The sequence below is a fragment of the Oncorhynchus kisutch genome, linkage group LG14 (genome assembly GCF_002021735.2).
Source record: "Oncorhynchus kisutch isolate 150728-3 linkage group LG14, Okis_V2, whole genome shotgun sequence".
Classification (NCBI taxonomy): domain Eukaryota; kingdom Metazoa; phylum Chordata; class Actinopteri; order Salmoniformes; family Salmonidae; genus Oncorhynchus; species Oncorhynchus kisutch.
The window spans coordinates 12,398,074-12,419,024 of NC_034187.2; the positions used below are offsets into that span (position 1 = coordinate 12,398,074).

General features: G+C 42.7%; 1 protein-coding gene across 1 annotated transcript in view; it reads right to left on the reverse strand.

Annotated features, from left to right (window-relative positions):
- Positions 1-9,237: 9,237 nt before the first annotated feature.
- Positions 9,238-20,951, reverse strand: part of LOC109904596 (pleckstrin homology domain-containing family H member 1-like) — a 63,129-nt gene continuing 51,415 nt past the window's right edge. The window contains 11 exon segments of the mRNA XM_031787857.1: positions 9,238-11,890; positions 14,795-14,941; positions 16,471-16,554; positions 17,083-17,212; positions 17,527-17,672; positions 17,975-18,116; positions 18,210-18,307; positions 18,507-18,662; positions 19,525-19,702; positions 19,887-19,984; positions 20,458-20,634. Coding sequence (XP_031643717.1) covers positions 11,681-11,890; positions 14,795-14,941; positions 16,471-16,554; positions 17,083-17,212; positions 17,527-17,672; positions 17,975-18,116; positions 18,210-18,307; positions 18,507-18,662; positions 19,525-19,702; positions 19,887-19,984; positions 20,458-20,634 — 1,566 coding nt within the window. The 3' untranslated portion in view covers positions 9,238-11,680.

Genomic DNA, 20,951 nt, shown 5'->3' on the forward strand with positions numbered 1-20,951 from the left:
ACATCACAGCACTGACTAAATCTCCACTGGGCCACCCAACCACTCTCTCCTCACACAAACTGCTCATTAACAGGTAGCCTACAGTCCTCATTTATGTGAACATTAGATATCTATCAAATGGCACAATATCTCCTTTGAGACAGATATTAACAACCAATTTACTGCAATTTTTTTTTTTAAATGCTGTAAATCATGACAGACATTTTTTCCCCCAATCAATAACATCAGTATGTCTCACAACCAAGATGGCATGAGTTGCTATTTCTACTTTAAAACATGAAGCATTTCAGCTTTGCCCATTTTAGCTGGATCTTATACCTACCTGTAAGACCGCTATCAGATCTATTTCAGGAAGCATGGCTTTCATGTGTCCATGCTACATTTGTTCCCATTACACCTCAAGCCTGGTTGCAGTCAACTTTTGTCCCCATTCTAAAATCTAAATGAGGTAGTTTCTGTCAATTACGCTAGGTTACACACGACCAAATGGCCCCCTATTTGTTTGCGTAGTGCACTACTTTTGACCAGGGCCCATGGGACTCAAAAGTAGTGCGCTATCTAGAGCTCCACAGTGGAGGTGTCATAATACCCATAAAACCTAGCGGTCAAACAGGGAAATGGTTCCAATATTTTTTTCCATTGTTCACTTAAAATAAGGGCTGTGTTTCGTGTAGTGTTTCCCTGGAGTGAAGTTTTGATAAATATGTAAATCTCTCTGGGACAAGGTGACTTTAATCATTATATTCGCCTCTATTTACTCTCAGATTTGAAAAATGCTAATTAGCATCAAAGTAGACATCATGCAAGACTAGAAATCCCTGCAAGCTCCTGCTCGTCATCTCTAGCTGACACCTTTGCTAACAGGTACTGTTAGCAAAGGTGTCAGTTCCAGAATTGTCATTTCAAAGACATTTTGTCAATTTATTCATTACAGAATTTAGCTAATATTAGATAGTTAATCCAGAGATTCTTACCTTTGCCTCGATTCGCAGTCTTGTCCATATCAGCTTTGCATTTGTAGTGCTAATAGCCATATTAGCAGCTAATTAGCATTTCATTTTTGGGGGGTAAATACAGGCGAATATATTGATAAAAGTCACCTTGTCCCAGACAGTTACACGGTTATCAAAACATCACGCCAGGGCCTACTTGAAAAACAGGCCTTAATGTTTCTAAAATCCCCTATGGGAAAAATGAATGGTGGAAAAACGGAACCATTTCCCTGTTTGACCGCTAGGTTTTATGGGTATTATGACTCACACTGTGGTACTCTGTAGGGAATAGGGTGCCATTTGGGATGCAACCAGAGTCAACAGAGGAACATGCAATAGAATGGCTGCTTCATAAAGGAAGAACATCAGAAGAATGAATTTACCCACAGAGAGTTAAATGACATAATTTGTATTCTACTTTGTAGTCTGGACAGCTATTTATCTGTAGATTGCATTCACACAATGTGCTGTTTGTTAGACAACCCGTCCCAGAACTATGTTGATGGCTTGTCATACGCCGGTCATGCTTCATTTTTACCCAGCCACCCACAACCCTACTGACATCTGTCTGTCTGTCAAAGAAATTGTTTCCGAAATGTAAATATCTCCTCTTCCTCCCTGAGCCAAAACTACTCCCACTCGACTGTGTGTGACCATTCTGAAGGATGTACCTCTCCTCTCTGTCTGAGACACATAGTCTAGCAAAGGGAGCTGGGGGGTTCGGTGGGGGTTGATTTAGAGAAAGAGCCAAGCAGCACCCCTTCCATAATCAACATTACTTCAAACATGAGGTCATCTAAACATCTGTCTACAGCATGTCTGCTGGCAGTTCAATCAAAGCACCCGCTAAAACATGTACAATTGTTTCTGGAAATAAATATTAGGCCTAATTCAGCTCTGATTGTAGCAGCCAATCCAATGGAGGGACGGGTCCCGTCTGGAACTGGAAGGAAAGAGAAGGCTCATTTGTAACGACCATCTCTCTCTCTTGTCAGTTGAACGATCCTCAGACTTCCACCACTCACTCTGTTTATTATATTTATTTCATATTTTATTTTTTACTTCTTCTTTATTTAAGCTAAGTGGGATTTATTTGTTCAAATGCCACCTCGTCTTAGGTTTAAAACCAATTAAAATGAACCTCGTTTTAAATTAGGTTCTGACAGTCTACTACACAGACTTCGTCGGGGACGTATCTATTCATACTTAGGGCGTCTGTCTAGTATCGACGCACTCCATTTGCTAGGGAAGGATTGGTTTCCACTAACGGAAAAAAACAAAGGTTATGAAGTTCCATTGTCAGGTTGGAAGGAAAAGGAAATACTCAATACTAGAATAACAAAATGGCAGACATATGAGTAGTTATACAATATTCACTTCTGGGGGCACCTTGGGGGCAACATAGCTACTTCTGCTTCTGTTATAACGTCAATATTTGAAATGTAACATTATTTCATTTGCATTACTTCACATCAGACAAAAGTCTATGTAATTTTGCAGTTTGCACATCCACAAAATGATCCTGAACAGTTACACAAACATATAGCTATGCTATAGACATTAACTTGGTGTCAATTTTGCAAGCCAAAGTATCAGCTTTAAGAATGAGCAGAACGTTGTAGTGTATCCTCCTCTCTTGTGAAAAGTGAAAGAGTAGGTTATTGCTGCCCCTTTGTGGTGAATTGAAACCATGCCACTTCTAGGTACCAGAACTTTGGTGACAAGAAGTATTTTTTTAAACCTCCTACTTCGGGTTGGATATGTCAATGTGTAGTTCATACATCTATGAGCAGAATTACCTCATATTAGCCACGAAATCCCTAGTTTGAAACAACTGTTTTTCTGGAAGCTGTGATGCGCCATTTTCCCTACAGCTCCCTAGCATTTTGAGTTCAACCGATGAGCTTCAGCCCCTCGTCATATGAGCGACAGCTGGCAAAGCACAGATTATGCAATGACCTGGTACACATATCTGCACGTATGTGACATAATAAGACATTTTATGGGACCACTTTTGGCTCGTGAGCGCTAGTTTCAGAACTACTGGCTAAAAAGTATACAAAAGAACCAGAGAATCCTTTTAAGTCCATCAACAGCAGGGCTCTCTAACCCTGTTCGTGTAGCTCTCTAACCCTGTTCCTGTAGCTCTCTAACCCTGTTCCTGTAGCTTTCTAACCCTGTTCCTGTAGCTTTATAACCCTGTTCCTGTAGCTCTCTAACCCTGTTCCTGTAGCTTTCTAACCCTGTTCCTGTAGCTTTCTAACCCTGTTCCTGTAGCTCTCTAACCCTGTTCCTGTAGCTTTCTAACCCTGTTCCTGTAGCTTTCTAACCCTGTTCCTGTTCCTAACCCTGTTCCTGTAGCTTTCTAACCCTGTTCCTGTAGCTCTCTAACCCTGTTCCTGTAGCTTTCTAACCCTGTTCCTGTAGCTTTCTAACCCTGTTCCTGTAGCTTTCTAACCCTGTTCCTGTAGCTTTCTAACCCTGTTCCTGTAGCTTTCTAACCCTGTTCCTGTAGCTTTCTAACCCTGTTCCTGTAGCTTTCTAACCCTGTTCCTGTAGCTTTATAACCCTGTTCCTGTAGCTCTCTAACGCTGTTCCTGTAGCTTTCTAACCCTGTTCCTGTAGCTCTCTAACCCTGTTCCTGTAGCTCTCTAACCCTGTTCCTGTAGCTTTCTAACCCTGTTCCTGTAGCTATTCCCTCCAACCCCATTTGTAACTAATCTTATTCAGTTTATCAACCAGTAACCAGTTAATTATTACAATCAGCTGTGCTATATTAGGGTTGGAGTGAAAACGTACAGGACGGTAGATCTCCAGGAAAACACGGTTGGAGAGAGCTGATCAACAATATAGGTGAAACGCAATGATCAACAGCATAGGTGAAACCCTACACCCCCCCACCTCTGAAGAAATAAGATTTCAACATATAACATCAATCTTCATCGTTGAACAGAAATTCCGGAATAGAATAAAAACTATATTTCATTGTTTTCTTTGGCGTCACTGTACAAGAAGGATCACATTCACATAATACAGTGCCTTGCAAAAGTATTCATTCCCCTTGGCATTTTCCTATTTTGTTGCATTACAACCTGTAATTTAAATGTATAAAATAATACATTTGTATTTATTTCTGATTATGTTTATTAGAGTCCTGCATATCTATGGGGGCAGATACATACCTGATGTCGCCTCCTCTTGCCTCCATTGTTAGAGTGGTCACTTTTTTTCTACTGTATTATTGACTGTATGCATGTTTATTCCATGCGTAACTCTGTGTTGTTGTATGTGTCAAACTGCTTTGCTTTCTCTTGGACAGGTCGCAGTTGTAAATGAGAACTTGTTCTCAACTAGTCTACCTGGTTAAATAAAGGTGAAATTTAAAAAACTACCGTGTCAACATAATAGACAATCTGTGGGTCTACTATCCCTAGCTAGCTATATATATATAAACAGCGGGCACCAGGTCCCCCTGTTACATTAAGTTGTTGGCACAAAACCACCCTATGTGTGGCTAAAAAGGACAACAGGTTTAGGTATGTATCAGGAAAGGGAAATATGACAATAAACATTTTGATTAGAATTACAAACTCTTTATCAAAAGTAGCCTAGCCTTCTCCTTCGCAGCTGCAGAAATGATCATTTCTAAACTTTATTCCTGCGCTGCTCTAGGCACTCACGTCTTGACTACAATTTATCTTTTTCCTGATACTGGAATAAATAACTACAATTACTGAAATGCTGGGAAAGTATCATCAACAACATTGCTTTAGCCTAATTAGCTACAATGATAGGCCTATCCTATGTAGACTATGGTCAGATTGTGAATTAAACCCTGCCATCCTAGGGGGTCTCAACATTTTTTTAGGGGCCCATTAATAAAGATGTTGCTTCAACTGTAAAAATGAATGAACTTTTATTGTGTCACGAACAGAACCAGTCATGATATTGTCATCTGATTGTCAAACAAATCACTTCAAACAATAGGCTACATGTTCCTCCACTCCAAAATACTCCACTCAATAATTCCAGCCTCCAAACTGGATGTATACTCCCGCCTAACGACATTCAGCGCATGCAATTTACTGGGCCTGCGTTAATGCATGTGTCTTGCTGACAAATTGACCTTGCTACAAACATCTATATTGGTCCACTAATACAGGACTAGTAAAGGACTAGTGCACCACATTTGTAAAAAATGGTTTAACTAAATGTATTTCTACGTGAGTGTTTACCAGCATTTGTAACTTGAGTCTGATAATTATCTGTACCAAACAGTTAATACTTGTGGAATACACAAATTGCTGCTTGATAAATGTTTCATTTGATCTTTTAGTAGAAGTTCTTATGCAGAGCAATTTACAGTAGTTAGTGCAGGCATTTTCATACTGTTCCCCCATGGGAATTGAACCCACAACCATAACGTTTCAGGTGACATGCTCTACCAACTGAGCCACATCATCACATCACACCATTGCAAATCACTTGATGTTTCATTGTACTCAATTTCTGTATTGTGCATAGTTTTATCTCCATGGTGATAGAAAGTCCATAGGTACAAACCTAGATGCCCAGCCTCTGTACAATACAGTAAGTGGTTTGTAAGGATGGTAAATTAATACTGCACAAAAAGTGTTTTCTATGTTATTTGTTCAAGAAAAATATTTAATTTGATATGGATGTTTTGGGTCTTTTCCCATAAATGTACACCTTTTGATGTACATGTTTGAGGACAGGGTTAGTTCTTTCTGGATTCCATTACAATGACATCATATAGAAAGACACAGGGCAACAACTCCTACAATTCCAACTATTGAATCCTGTAAGACACTGTTCTTAATTATACAACTAAATGTTTTGCCAAAGTGGAGATGCTGACATTTTTTTTACATATCCTGCCTGCTGATGTTTATATAGGACCAGAAAAGACCCAGTGCACTAATTTTGGGCAAACATCTATTATTTTTATTTTTATTGAATTATTATTTTTCAGGGGGTGCTGCAGCACCTCTACTTCCCGAGGCTATTGTTCTCATGGGCACACAAATCCAGAATAGTGTAGACCTATGCCATTGCTAAATCAATCTAATGCTTCTAACCAAATTGGATGCGCATTGGTGTCTAGCTGTAGGCTAGTTGTCTAGTGATATTGTCAACCATCATCAGCTGATTCAGGAAAGAAAACAAATATTGATAGAAAATAATCAAGCTATATAAATGGTTGTACTACTTCTGGACACGGAGAACACCAGTACCCACGGTGCACCTGAAAAACAACTCAATGAGTGCTCTAAACCGCTGACTGACTTAAGCAAACAATGATAAATCTATTGCATTAGAATAAAGGCAATTTTTTAAATCGAGGATACATGGCAAACAAATGGTGAAACACATGGCAAACATATGGTGAAACACATGGCAAACACATGGTGAAACACATGGCAAACACATGGTGAAACACATGGCAAACATATGGTGAAACACATGGCAAACATATGGTGAAACACATGGCAAACAAATGGTGAAACACATGGCAAACACATGGTGAAACACATGGCAAACACATGGTGAAACACATGGCAAACACATGGTGAAACACATGGCAAACACATGGTGAAACACATGGCAAACACATGGTGAAACACATGGCAAACACATGGTGAAACACATGGCAAACACATGGTGAAACACATGGCAAACACATGGTGAAACACATGGCAAACACATGGTGAAACACATGGCAAACATATGGTGAAACACATGGCAAACACATGGTGAAACACATGGCAAACACATGGAAAACTACAAAGGAGAATCTATGTGTACAGGAGATCAGCTGAGACCGAAGTTCAGCTTTAAACCATGACAGAGGTGGGGGTGTTCGTTTCATTTGGAAGCTTTTATTTTCATATTTACCACAGTAAAACATATTTACCACAGTAAAACATATTTATCACTGTAAAACATATTTATCACTGTAAAACATATTTACCACTGTAAAACATATTTACCACTGTAAAACATATTTATCACTGTAAAACATATTTACCACTGTAAAACATATTTATCACTGTAAAACATATTTATCACTGTAAAACATATTTACCACTGTAAAACATATTTACCACTGTAAAACATATTTATCACTGTAAAACATATTTACCACTGTAAAACATATTTATCACTGTAAAACATATTTACCACTGTAAAACATATTTATCACTGTAAAACATATTTATCACTGTAAAACATATTTACCACTGTAAAACATATTTATCACTGTAAAACATATTTATCATAACATTTGAAACAAATAGAGAATTGGTTAAATTAGCATTATTTTGAGACCCCCCCCCCCCCCAAAAAAAAAACAACAACATATTTTTGGACTTTTGTTTAGAGGAGCTAATATCTAATTCAGAAGAGCTGAGCCCCCACTGGCTCCCTGTAATTTGCACCTTGCCAATGGCTGAGACTTTCATATTTTTGGTCAAATAGCAGCCTGCTGTCAGAGTGCCTGCACTCACAAACTGCATTTACAAAACGAATGCAATGTAGCTTAATCTAGAGATTACTACAGAGCAGGGATGGGGAATAAATTCCCAAACGTTTTACTTATTATTCTGTTTTTTTATGAACTCAGTCTGGGTCCCAATTTACTGTTGAGATTTAGAATAGGAGAATACACAAGGTTCAATTTCGAAATTTGGTTGTGCATCAGCAGTTTTCTGTTGTTATATGGGTGACTGACACTCACTCATTTAGCCCATGTCAGCTAAACATTTTTAGATTGGTAAATTAGTATAGCAAGCTTTCTAAACTTGTAGTAACCTAATCATTGTCATATAACTGACCAGGGCCCCATTGATTTTGTTAGTTGCTTTCTCTCAGATATCATACTACCAAAAGGCTAGGGCTCTGACTGCATGTGTGGGTATGGTTGTGGGTACACAGACCCGCAAGCCACTGAGCCCACCCCCATCAACGTTGCCCATCCCTGCTTTAGAGGCAACAAACAATGCAACATACTTTTAAAACACCAGTGTGGGACCTGAAGTCCACATTTTAAAAGAGAATGTCTGTCTTTGGCAACGTTAGTTTCCATGGAAACGGCGGGCTACCTTCACAGGGCTCATAGTCACATGACTATATTATGGCCCCAGGCTACTGTGTTTTTGTTCTAGTGCTCTCGCTCAACCTCTTACCAACTTTCTGCTCCCAAGTAGGCTTACACTTGTTGACCTACTGAGTTTTCCAAAAATCACCAGCTCACCTATTTCCTGCTTTGTTAAATAGGCATGCTGTTAAACAGATAAATAAGTGATGCCCCTTGGTGAATTTATGGTGTGCTGTAATTTGCGAGTTGGAGAGCTTCAAAAACTCAATTTGAATTCACATTAAGCTAAAGCTGTTATTTAACATATCAGAAGGTTAAAATAGAGATAAACATAAGCAATGTTAAGGAATGGAACGTCAAACAAGCCAAGCTACCCCTCTCTTCAACATTTTTCCTGACGAGCCACTGTGGAGCCTAGGGCAGGGGTCGGCAACCCTGGTCATGTTTTTGGTTTAACTGACCTGGAAGACCAGGTGTGTTGAATTTAGGCAATCACTGAACAGATCAATTAGCTCGGTTGGTCAGGTGTGGTGTCGAGTTGGAACAAAATCCTGCAGGACCTGTGGCACTCCAGGAACAGGGTTGTCTCACCCTGAGGTAGTGTAACCAGGCTCAGAGAAGAGACTGTGTCTGTGTAGTGGTGTGATATTAGGAAAGACATGGACAAGGGACTGAACAATGTCTTCCATCATCACCACTCAGCGTCTGCAGTCTGCACTCAGGGACTGACCAGCGTCTTCCATCATCACCACTCAGCGTCTGCAGTCTGCACTCAGGGACTGACCAGCGTCTGCCCTGCCCTAGGGGCTATGATGCACAACAAGTTAGCAGAGTTTCCAATAATGAGTATTTTTGGTCATAATAGAGTAACTACAACAACAGTTGTTGAGTAATCATTAAAAAAAGGAAAGATTTATAGCAATACTGTTGGCAGGAAAATATCATTACCACTTTGATCTGTTTGGATGAAGCAACATCACACTGGTACATTTGCCAAATTCTGGGGATAGTTTGTGTGTAAAAATATAACGAGAGAAAGGAACAAGCATATTGTAAGAGCTTTAGTATTCACCAGAATGTTGAGCGTAAATGTTTATAGGTGAATGCCATGCCAAATACTCTTCTGTATATAATGCACTTTTTTTTATTTCATTTTAAACACAACACTTCATAACAGCTAAGCACATCGTCTCTAATCTGTTTCATTGAGTTAACATCCCTATTTCACAATTCATACAGCTTTCATACCGCTTTCATACAGCATTCAGACCGCTTTCATACAGCATTCATAAAGCATTCATACAGCATTCAGACTGCTTCCATATAGCATTCACACAGCATTCATACAGCTTTCATACAGCATTCAGACCGCTTTCATACAGCATTCATACAACATTCATACAGCTTTCATACAGCATTCACACAGCATTCATACAGCATTCACACAGCATTTACACAGCATTCATACAGCATTCGTACAGCATTCATACAGCATTCATACAGCATTCATACAGCTTTCATACAGCTTTCATACAACGTAAAACTGTCAAGTTCAATTATTCAGCTACTTGAGACAAACAAAGTCAAGGCCATTTTGAACATTTCAGTTCAACATTTAACAGTTCTGCCAAACAATTTTAAGCATACAAAAAAGCAACAAAATATCAGGAAATTAAATAAATAACATTTAAATGACCAAGACAGTGGTTTCATCCAAAACAATTCAAGTCACTAATAACATTTGAATAGCTCTAATCATACCAGTCCACTCTTATGTGGCTGGACCTCTCCATTTAAATCAGTCCTACCTGGCTGAATTAACAGTACATTCCACTGTGTTGTCAAAAAGGCTGGAGGTTAATTCCATTTCAATTCAGTCAATTCTAGAAGTAAACTGAAATTCCCATTTCAAATTCTCTAATTGAAAGGCAATGTGGAAAACTGGATTTGGAATTAACATGGGAATTTCAGTATAACTGAATTGAAATGGAATTGATCCCAACCCTGGTTGTCAAGGCAGGTAGTAAGTGGAGGAGTAGGAACATGCCACCAAATGAGTTGATACATCTCAGACTAAGCCTCATACAGCGGACAGACACATTGTATTCCATCTCTATTCTTCTCTATCAGCTTAAAAAATATTGTTACTCTGTACTTCACAATAAAAGTATGTGGTCAAAATTGTTATAAAACATTGCTTGGTCAGAATGTTACCATCATCAGTACCATAAGTCATAGCGCCTTGCCTCCCACGGGGCACAGACATCAGTTCAACGTCTAGTTTTGATTCACATTTGGTTGAGTTGTCAACTACCGTCCCGTCTCGCCGTGACATTGACAAAAACATTCAACCATGTCATTTGATTTAGTTTAAAAGTTGGTGACTTTTTCCAAATCCAATTAGTTTTCCAATTCAATGTCATCACGTAGATTTTTTGGGGTTAAAATGTAGTGGAAACATTGATTCAACCAGTTTTTACCCAGTGGGCTGTTCCTCCTCAGGCTCTGGCCTGCTGTGATATATAAGTCAGACATTTTGTGCAATTGCTTGATGAAAAAATCAAGTACAATTTGATGTCAGAGTATAAGTCTAAGTATTTTGTACTAGTTTAATGCAGTATCTTCCGTCAGATGGCGTCATTCTAACGCGACGGCGTCTCCAGAAGCCAGTCAGGAGAAGGTAGTGAGCAACAACTAGTGCTCTGTAGTCGAATAGATTCCCTCAGAAACCGGTTAACGCCACTTCAAGCCTCCATCGTTTAAGGAACAGGTAATTCTTCCTAGCTCCATATTAGGTACCAAAGAGCCAGAATCAATTCATAGTCTTTCCTTGATTAACAGCTCTTTTCCCTTTAAAAAAGACAGAGGGTATGTGAAATGGCACCCTAATCTTCATGGGCCCTAGTCAAAAGTAGTGCACTATATAGGGAGAAGGGAACCATTTGTGATGCAGGTATCTGGAAGAGACGAGTGGCAGGGAATAGTTGAGGCTGTGTGGATAACGGCCAGACAGCCAAGGTCAAGAAGTAGGGTGTGTATTGGTCGTATTTCAAGGCTCAAGTGTTTTTCAAATAGTCCTTCAAATAGCATATTTTTCCTAAATTAAGCACGGACTAAAACTCAAACATTTGAAGAGCGGCATCTTCATATAAAGTGAACCACAAATGATTATATCTTTGCATCTCCCATTTCTTCACGGTAAATGTTTTTTTCTTTCAGAAATGAAACGTCCTGTGTATATGGAACAGAATCCACTTCAGGCTAGAAGGGATGAGGATAACATAGAAGAACCACAGCCAATGTCAGTGATGTAACATATGTGGAACAATGTCCTCTTTACCACAACAGCCTGTAGTCGTTTCTCAGTCCTGGGTCATGTCCAGAACACCGTTGCAAAAATGTTTTGAAATGGAAAACAAACATTTATTATTTGACCAGGTCCAGGTATAGATTCTCCATGTTTTAGTCTGTTTTCTTCTTTAAGGAGCCTACTGGACACAACCGTCTTGTCCCGAAGATAAACTGGAGCAAGGGTGTTGATTGTTGCTGCTGTTGTTGTTGTTTGACATATTCACAGTAGAGTGGGACCCTTGGTGGTGTAAGTCATGGAGGGGAAGTGTCTGCTGTCTAAGTTCCACATCTTTGCAGCCCCTGTCCTGGTCCCGCGGGGCCCCAGAGGGGAAACAGGTCCTGGGGACTTGTGCTGGGCTATAGGGGGGCCAGGGAGGCTGGGCGTCCAGTAGTTAATGTAGCTGGCCATCAACAGAGTCAACTCCAAGATCTGGGAGGAGGGAGAGAGGAAGGGGTGGGGGGGAGGAGGAGAGGAGGATGAAGGAGAGGAGAAGAGGGAGAGAAGAGTGGAGGGGACGGGAAGAGGAGAGGAGGATGAAGGTGACGAGAGAGGACACAGAGTAGGGAGGGGGAAATTGTTTTACCATTTGATATTATTGTATTTCATTAGCTCCTAGGGAGCTGGAGGCCCATTTGCTCACATTTAGAAGTTCAGTTTAAAGCCAATGAGAAAACCATAGAAATGACTTGATAGTGATCTGCCTGACATGAATACAGAGGGACCTTATTAGCACGTCCTACAGTAGTAATGTGACTCTATGCTTCGGCCGGGATTCAATCCAACACAGATTAACGACTGGCGGCTCAAGCCAAAACCATCTTTTAAAGTCAATTTCAGTGCACAGGTAACTTATCTGCTTTTTTTTTTTTTTTATCCCTCCCTTAGGTTCCTCGGAGGCTGAACACATACAATAGAGAATCAACCTGCTTTCTACATCAGCCCAAGGAAGAGGGTAACCTTCATAAATATATATATATATACACACAGTGCATTCAGAAACTACTGAGACCCCTTGACTACTTCCATATGTTGTTACATTACAGCTTTATTCTGAAATTGATTAAATAGTTTTTTTTCCCTCATCAATCTACGCACAATACCCGATAATGACAAAGCAAAAACAGGTTTAGATTTTTTCCTGAAAATGTATCAAAAATCAAAAACTGAAATGAGGTTAACCTTCCTATATGCTCTCAGAGCGACAGTGAATTTCCAGGCGGACAGAGCCACATAGCAGGAGCTCACCCATAACTCGTCACCCTGGCTCCCTGACACCCTGGCTCCCTGGCTCCCTGGCTCCCTGACACCCTGGCTCCCTGACACCCTGGCTCCCTGGCTCCCTGACTCCCTGGCTCCCTGGCTCCCTGACTCCCTGACTCCCTGGCTCCCTGACACCCTGTCTCCCTGACTCCCTGGCTCCCTGACACCCTGGCTCCCTGGCTCCCTGACACCCTGACTCCCTGGCTCCCTGGCTCCCTGACTCCCTGGCTGCCTGACTCCCTGGCTCCCTGGCTCTCTGGCTCCCTGACTCCCTGGCTCCCTGACTCCCTGGCTCCCTGACTCCCTGGCTCCCTGACTCCCTGGCTCCCTGACTCCCTGGCTCCCTGACTCCCTGGCTCCCTGATCTGTACAGTCAAATCCTACATCAACACCACCACCCACCCTTTACTTTCCAGTCTTTGGAAAATCCAGCCAAAGTAACTGTGTGACCTTAACTTAATCCGAGCGCTGACTGAAAGTTGGCAGAGCTGTTGTGGTCCGTGGTGATTATTATCCACTAATAGTTTTCACTGACCATTTGCACTTGGCCAGAGGTAAAGACCACCTTCTTTAAACATTTCTATGGCCTTACCTTGGGTTTAGCCATAGAGAAGACTATACTTTACCTTGGGTTTAGCCATAGAGAAGACTATACTTTACCTTGGGTTTAGCCACAGAGAAGACTATACTTTACCTTGGGTTTAGCCATAGAGAAGACTATACTTTACCTTGGGTTTAGCCATAGAGAAGACTATACTTTACCTTGGGTTTAGCCATAGAGAAGACTATACTTTACCTTGGGTTTAGCCATAGAGAAGACTATACTTTACCTTGGGTTTAGCCACAGAGAAGACTATACTTTACCTTGGGTTTAGCCATAGAGAAGACTATACTTTACCTTGGGTTTAGCCATAGAGAAGACTATACTTTACCTTGGGTTTAGCCATAGAGAAGACTATACTTTACCTTGGGTTTAGCCATAGAGAAGACTATACTTTACCTTGGGTTTAGCCATAGAGAAGACTATACCTTGGGTTTAGCCATAGAGAAGACTATACCTTGGGTTTGGCAATAGAGAAGACTATACCTTGGGTTTGGACATAGAGAAGACTATACCTTGGGTTTGGACATAGAGAAGACTATACCTTGGGTTTGGACATAGAGAAGACTATACCTTGGGTTTGGACATAGAGAAGACTATACCTTGGGTTTGGACATAGAGAAGACTATACCTTGGGTTTGGACATAGAGAAGACTATACCTTAGGTTTAGCCATAGAGAAGACTATACCTTGGGTTTGGACATAGAGAAGACTATACCTTGGGTTTGGACATAGAGAAGACTATACCTTGGGTTTAGCCATAGAGAAGACTATACCTTGGGTTTGGACATAGAGAAGACTATACCTTGGGTTCGGACATAGAGAAGACTATACCTTGGGTTTGGACATAGAGAAGACTATACCTTGGGTTTGGACATAGAGAAGACTATACCTTGGGTTTGGACATAGAGAAGACTATACCTTGGGTTTGGACATAGAGAAGACTATACCTTAGGTTTAGCCATAGAGAAGACTATACCTTGGGTTTGGACATAGAGAAGACTATACCTTGGGTTTGGACATAGAGAAGACTATACCTTGGGTTTGGACATAGAGAAGACTATACCTTGGGTTTAGCCATAGAGAAGACTATACCTTGGGTTTGGACATAGAGAAGACTATACCTTGGGTTTGGGCATAGAGAAGACTATACCTTGGGTTTAGCCATAGAGAAGACTATACCTTGGGTTTGGACATAGAGAAGACTATACCTTGGGTTTGGACATAGAGAAGACTATACCTTAGGTTTAGCCATAGAGAAGACTATACCTTGGGTTTGGACATAGAGAAGACTATACCTTAGGTTTAGCCATAGAGAAGACTATACCTTGGGTTTGGACATAGAGAAGACTATACCTTGGGTTTGGACATAGAGAAGACTATACCTTAGGTTTAGCCATAGAGAAGACTATACCTTGGGTTTGGACATAGAGAAGACTATACCTTGGGTTTGGACATAGAGAAGACTATACCTTGGGTTTGGGCAATGCGAAGACCAGTTTTTCCACACTCTTCTTCCCTCCACCCTGTTCTTTGGTCTGGCTCACTACCACCATCAGGTCGTCACGGCAACCGCCAAAGGTGATCACTGATTGGTAGGAGTAGGTGACCAGAAGGTGCTGTAAAGGAAAGGATGATTTATTTCAGTAGTTTAAAAGACGTATGTGAATAGGACACTTTTCACATTACCGTGCCAACCTGAACCAAACTGTGCTGGCTTTGATCATTTCTGTTCACTTTTGGTTTGGTTCTGTTCAGTAGTGTCTGTATCATGTCTCTTCCTTTCTTAATAATATTTAAAAAATATCATTTGTTTTTGTTTTTTTTACACTCCAAAAACAAACTTGTACATACAAACAACAACTTACAGACAGACACAAACAAGGACTACGTCCCCTCTGCCCAGACCCGCATGCTCACAACCCCATCTCTAGTGCCTGTTCAAACCTCCATCCCTAGTGCCTGTTCAAACCTCCATCCCTAGTGCCTGGCCACACCTCCATCCCTAGTGCCTGGCCACACCTCCATCCCTAGTGCCTGGCCACACCTCCATCCCTAGTGCCTGGTCAAACCTCCATCCCTAGTGCCTGGCCACACCTCCATCCCTAGTGCCTGGCCACACCTCCATCCCTAGTGCCTGGTCAAACCTCCATCCCTAGTGCCTGGCCACACCTCCATCCCTAGTGCCTGGCCACACCTCCATCCCTAGTGCCTGGCCACACCTCCATCCCTACCATCCCTAGTGCCTGGCCACACCTCCACCCCTAGTGCCTTGCCACACCTCCATCCCTAGTGCCTGGTCACACCTCCACCCCTAGTGCCTGGCCACACCTCCATCCCTAGTGCCTGGCCACACCTCCATCCCTAGTGCTTGGCCACACCTCCATCCCTAGTGCCTGGCCACACCTCCATCCCTAGTGCCTGCATTATTGTTTGCCACTTGGCCTTAAATTGTACCAATTGGTTTTTCTCGGGCGCCCATGCTATTTCAATAAAAAATCATTTGATTTTTCCATTGTGTTAAAGACGGCGGATTGATTGACTTCCATGTTTTTTGTATATGTCTGTTCAAGATGAGTGATGAGAATCATCCAGCCCATTGTGTATCTCACTACACCCCCATATGCCATGTTTTGAAATATGCAGACAGATTAAAAGTGTGTTTACATTGTAATACTTCTGACAGCCAACTTTCTATCTCCACCCAACTACCCAGTAGTTCAACAAATCTCTGTGTCCTGGCCACAGCCACACCGGCAAAGACTTGTAAAAATAAATCCCAAACCTTAAGTCTGAGTGCTCTGAGTCAAATACTTTTCTAACCTGAAAAAAGACAAATAATAACAAAATGATAAAAGTCTGGTTGGATTCTGAGAGGTTGCTGCCTTGGCTTTGATTTTGTTTTCATAATTAGTAATGATATTGAAATATTCTATTCAGATATCTAGAGCTCACTTCTGATGGCAGTCCCTTGATCACTACTGAATCACTGAAATACGCCCTCTTCTGGACACATTTAGTACCAGTAATACCACATATTAGTTGGATTTTAGGCCAGCATGCTATGAAACCTTTACATCATCACTTGAACTATGGTAAATGCGCTAAGGAAGCAGACGTACAAACAGCTACCCAAACAGACACTTACCATGGTATAGTCAAGCACACACAGTCCATCCTCATTGACAGCTAGCCAGACCTGGGACTGCTCTACAGACGACAGGGGTAAAGGCTGCAGACAGAGACAGGGTAGAGGTATGGACTTTTGTAGACACACAGATAATACTAGATACAGGTATATCTGCATTAACATAGGTTTCTATTGGAATGGGGCTCTGCTCTGAGTAAATACTGAAATAACAGGCCTTTCAAAAGGAAAGAGGACCACAACATCTATTTGATTATAGAGATGTCTTCCAAGTCGCTGGAGACACCGAACTCAGATTCAGGAAAGCTGTAAACATACAGCACCACATACACTCTATACTGGACACTTCTGATAGAATACAGAATCAGGAAAACTGTAAACATACAGCACCACATACACTCTATACTGGACACTTCTGATAGAATACAGAATCAGGAAAACTGTAAACATACAGCACCACATACACTCTATACTGGACACTTCTGATAGAATACAGAATCAGGAAAACTGTAAACATACAGCACCACATACACTCTATACTGGACACTTCTGATAGAATACAGAATCAGGAAAACTGGAATGTTTTTTCAGTCTTGTTCCATTCCCACTAACCTTAGCATGGAAGAGCTTGGCACCGAACAATGGCCACTTCCTAGCAACGGTCAGGTAGATTCTGACACACTCTGAGGCACTGCAGCCGCGCAGGACTGACCACTTAGTGGCCAGACGCTCCGATAGATCTCTGAGGGGAGATAGAGGATCAATTATTAATTTGTAAGTAGTTTATAACTCATTATTGAATAAATAGCAGGAGAGCAAATTTAGCTCCCTTTTTGTCAAGTGTGTGTGTGGGTGTGTGTGTGTGTGGGGGTTTGGGTGTATGTGTGTGTGTGTGGGTGGGTGTGTGTATGTGTGTGTGTGTGTGTGTGTGCATGGGTGTGTGTATGCGTGTGTGTTTGCATGGGTGGTTGGGTGTGTGTGTGTGTGTGTGTGTGTGCGTGGGTGGGTGGGGGAATGTGTGTGTGTGGGTGGGTGTGGGTGTGTTTCCATTATTACCTGAGCTGGTCCATGCTGCAGTCTTGTTTGTAGTGCTTGGGGTAGAAGCGTCCCAGGGCCTGTAGGAGGATTTGTTGGGTTTTGGGCTGAGGAGAGCTGCAGCTAGCAGAGGAGGGGGCTGGACGGTCCAGATCCCCATGCTCCACCTGGGGAGGGAGGGTCATTTTAACAATTTGTTTTATTATACATTTTTCTATTTGAGTTCATTTTTGTCTGACAATTTTAAAAACACACGTGTGCAAAAACAAAATAATAGAAAATGACACAATAAGGTGAAAGACCATTGTGGTCACAAACAAACCTTAACGTCATCTGCTGTTCACACAGCATAACCCAAGACACACACACCTGTACCCCTCATACTGTCCCCATCAGTCCCCTCCATCCCTCCAGCACCATGTACTACAGTACCCACAATGCCCCTCTCCTCTCCAAAACCACTGCCCACCTGTGCCATGAGAGCAGCCACCTCCAGAGCCAGCTCCTTGTTGACAGGGAAGTGTCCCTGGTGGACCTCGTCATTCACCTGGTAGGTCAGCAGGAGGCGCTCACGCTCTGTCTCTCCTTTAGCCTGGGCCCGGAAACACAACCTACACAACAGACGTCACACTGGTCAACGCATGATGTCAGCAGCTGGTCTTCATCTCTATGGATGGAGTCAACTAAAACAAGGTCAATCCTACCTGCTCTTGTACATCAGACGGACGATGCGTGTGCCCTCGTATTTCCCAGGATGCAGTTCTTTCAGGGCCTGTTCCCACTTGGAGATGACATCACAGATCTGTTGGCAGGGGTGAGAGGTCAGTCAGTTAACAGGCAGACCCTGGTCCCTCGTACATTATTCCCTAATCCATGTTCTGATTCCACTCTACCCCTCGGTTTACTGTCTTATACTTAGTCACAGGCACTAACACGTGAGGTTGTGTGTGCTGCAATCCATGGCCAGCTACAGTCATGAGCGAGTGTTGGTCCACACGTACTTTGACGCTGGGCTGCAGGCAGTGCTCCAGGTCTCTCCCTGAGGGGTCGTCAGTGAAGAGAGCGAAGCCTGACAGGTGTGGTTTCCTCATGCCCACCCTCTGGGTCAGGGTGCTCAGGAACTCGTCTACTGTGGTGGAGCCATCGAAGCCTACCACCTAAAGGACAGGTAGGACGGGATGGGGGTCACTGAGACATGGCATGAATGACAAATGTGTGTGACTGTGTGTGACTCTGTGGTTGTGTGTGTGTTTGTGTGTGTTTGTGTGCATGCGGATGTGTGATTGTGTGGGTATGTGTGTTTGTGTGCATGCGGATGTGTGATTGTGTGGGTATGTGTGTTTGTGTGCATGCGGATGTGTGATTGTGTGGGTATGTGTGTGTGTGTTTGTGTGCATGCGGATGTGTGATTGTGTGGGTGGAGGAACTATTGAACCCCACCACCTAGGAGACAGGACTGGACAGGAGGGCTCACTGAAAAATGATTACTGAAATGTGTCTGTGTTGCCTGGTAGGTGTGTGTCTGTGTTACCTGGTAGGTTAGTGTGTCTGTGTTACCTGGTAGGTTAGTGTGTCTGTGTTACCTGGTAGGTGTGTCTGTGTTGCCTGGTAGGTGTGTGTCTGTGTTACCTGGTAGGTGAATGTGTGTGTGTTACCTGGTAGGTGTGTCTGTGTTGCCTGGTAGGTGAATGTGTGTGTATTACCTGGTAGGTGTGTGTCTGTGTTACCTGATAGGTGAATGTGTGTGTGTTACCTAGTAGGTGAATGTGTGTGTGTTACCTGGTAGGTGAATGTGTGTGTGTTACCTGGTAGGTGAATGTGTGTATGTTACCTGGTAGGTGAATGTGTGTGTGTTACCTGGTAGGTGAATGTGTGTGTGTTACCTGGTAGGTGAATGTGTGTGTGTTACCTGGTAGGTGAATGTGTGTGTGTTACCTGGTAGGTGAATGTGTGTGTGTTACCTGGTAGGTGTGTGTCTGTGTTACCTGGTAGGTGAATGTGTGCGTACATGTGTGTTACCTGATAGGTGATGTTCATAAAGTGGACAGGGATGCTGAAGGGTAGTGAGTGGTGGTAAGGGTTCCTCAGCAGGATAGACAGGACCTCCATACGTGATGGTTTTGCCTCTCTCTCTCCATTCTGCAGGGTACGCTCTACAGACCTCTGACAGTACACAGCATACTTCCCCACCTCACTCCTACACACATGGAGACAGAGAGATGAGAGAGATGAGAGAGATGAGAGAGATGAGAGAGAGATGAGAGAGATGAGAGAGATGAGAGAGAGAGAGAGAGAGAGAGAGAGAGAGAGAGAGAGAGAGAGAGATCACTGTGAAGGTTTGATGTTTTCTGCTCAGGAAAGTAAGGATGGTGTGTGTGTACCTGGGGTCTGCATGACGCTGCAGATACTGTCTGAGGTACCACAGGAAGTGTTGCTGAGGCAGAAAGAGAGCCACACACACAGCCAACAGCTGCCAGCACTGAGGAGAGGACAGACAGACAGACAGATCACTACAATGTAAACAATACCTGAGAAAAAAAAACGAACTATGACAGAATAGCTTCTTGTGTTACTATGACAGGTAACACAACATCCCTAGATACAGTGAGGGAGGAGTTGTGTGGTGTGTAACGTACCTGAGTGAGGGAGGAGTTGTGGTGTGTAACGTACCTGAGTGAGGGAGGAGTTGTGGTGTATAACGTACCTGAGTGAGGGAGGAGTTGTGTGGTGTGTAACGTACCTGAGTGAGGGAGGAGTTGTGTGGTGTGTAACGTACCTGAGTGAGGGAGGAGTTGAGGTGTGTAACGTACCTGAGTGAGGGAGGAGTTGTGGTGTGTAACCGTCCTGAATGAGGGAGGAGTTGTGTGGTGTGTAACGTACCTGAGTGAGGGAGGAGTTGTGTGGTGTGTAACGTACCTGAGTGAGGGAGGAGTTGTGTGGTGTGTAACGTACCTGAGTGAGGGAGGAGTTGTGTGGTGTGCGGCGGTTGGTCTGTTTAATCAGCTGACAGTACATCTCGTTCTGGAGCTCTGGGTGCGTCAGACACACCTGCAATGCATTCTGGGCCAGGGACATGTGGTAGTCAATGGAGGGAGACTCCACCAGTACGTTGATGAACAGCTGACAGGACTGAAGAGCAAAAGAGCAGAAAAGTAAATAAATATAAACAGTATGGGGATGAGGTAGGTAAATTGGGTGGGCTATTTACCGATAGACTATGTACAGCTGCAGCGATCGGTTAGCTGCTCAGATAGCAGATGTTTGAAGTTGGTGAGGGATATAAAAGTCTCCAACTTCAGCGATTTTTGCAATTCGTTCCAGTCACAGGCAGCAGAGAACTGGAACGAAAGGCGGCCAAATGAGGTGTTGGCTTCAGGGATGATCAGTGAGATACACCTGCTGGAGCGCGTGCTACGGGTGGGTGTTGCCATCGTGACCAGTGAACT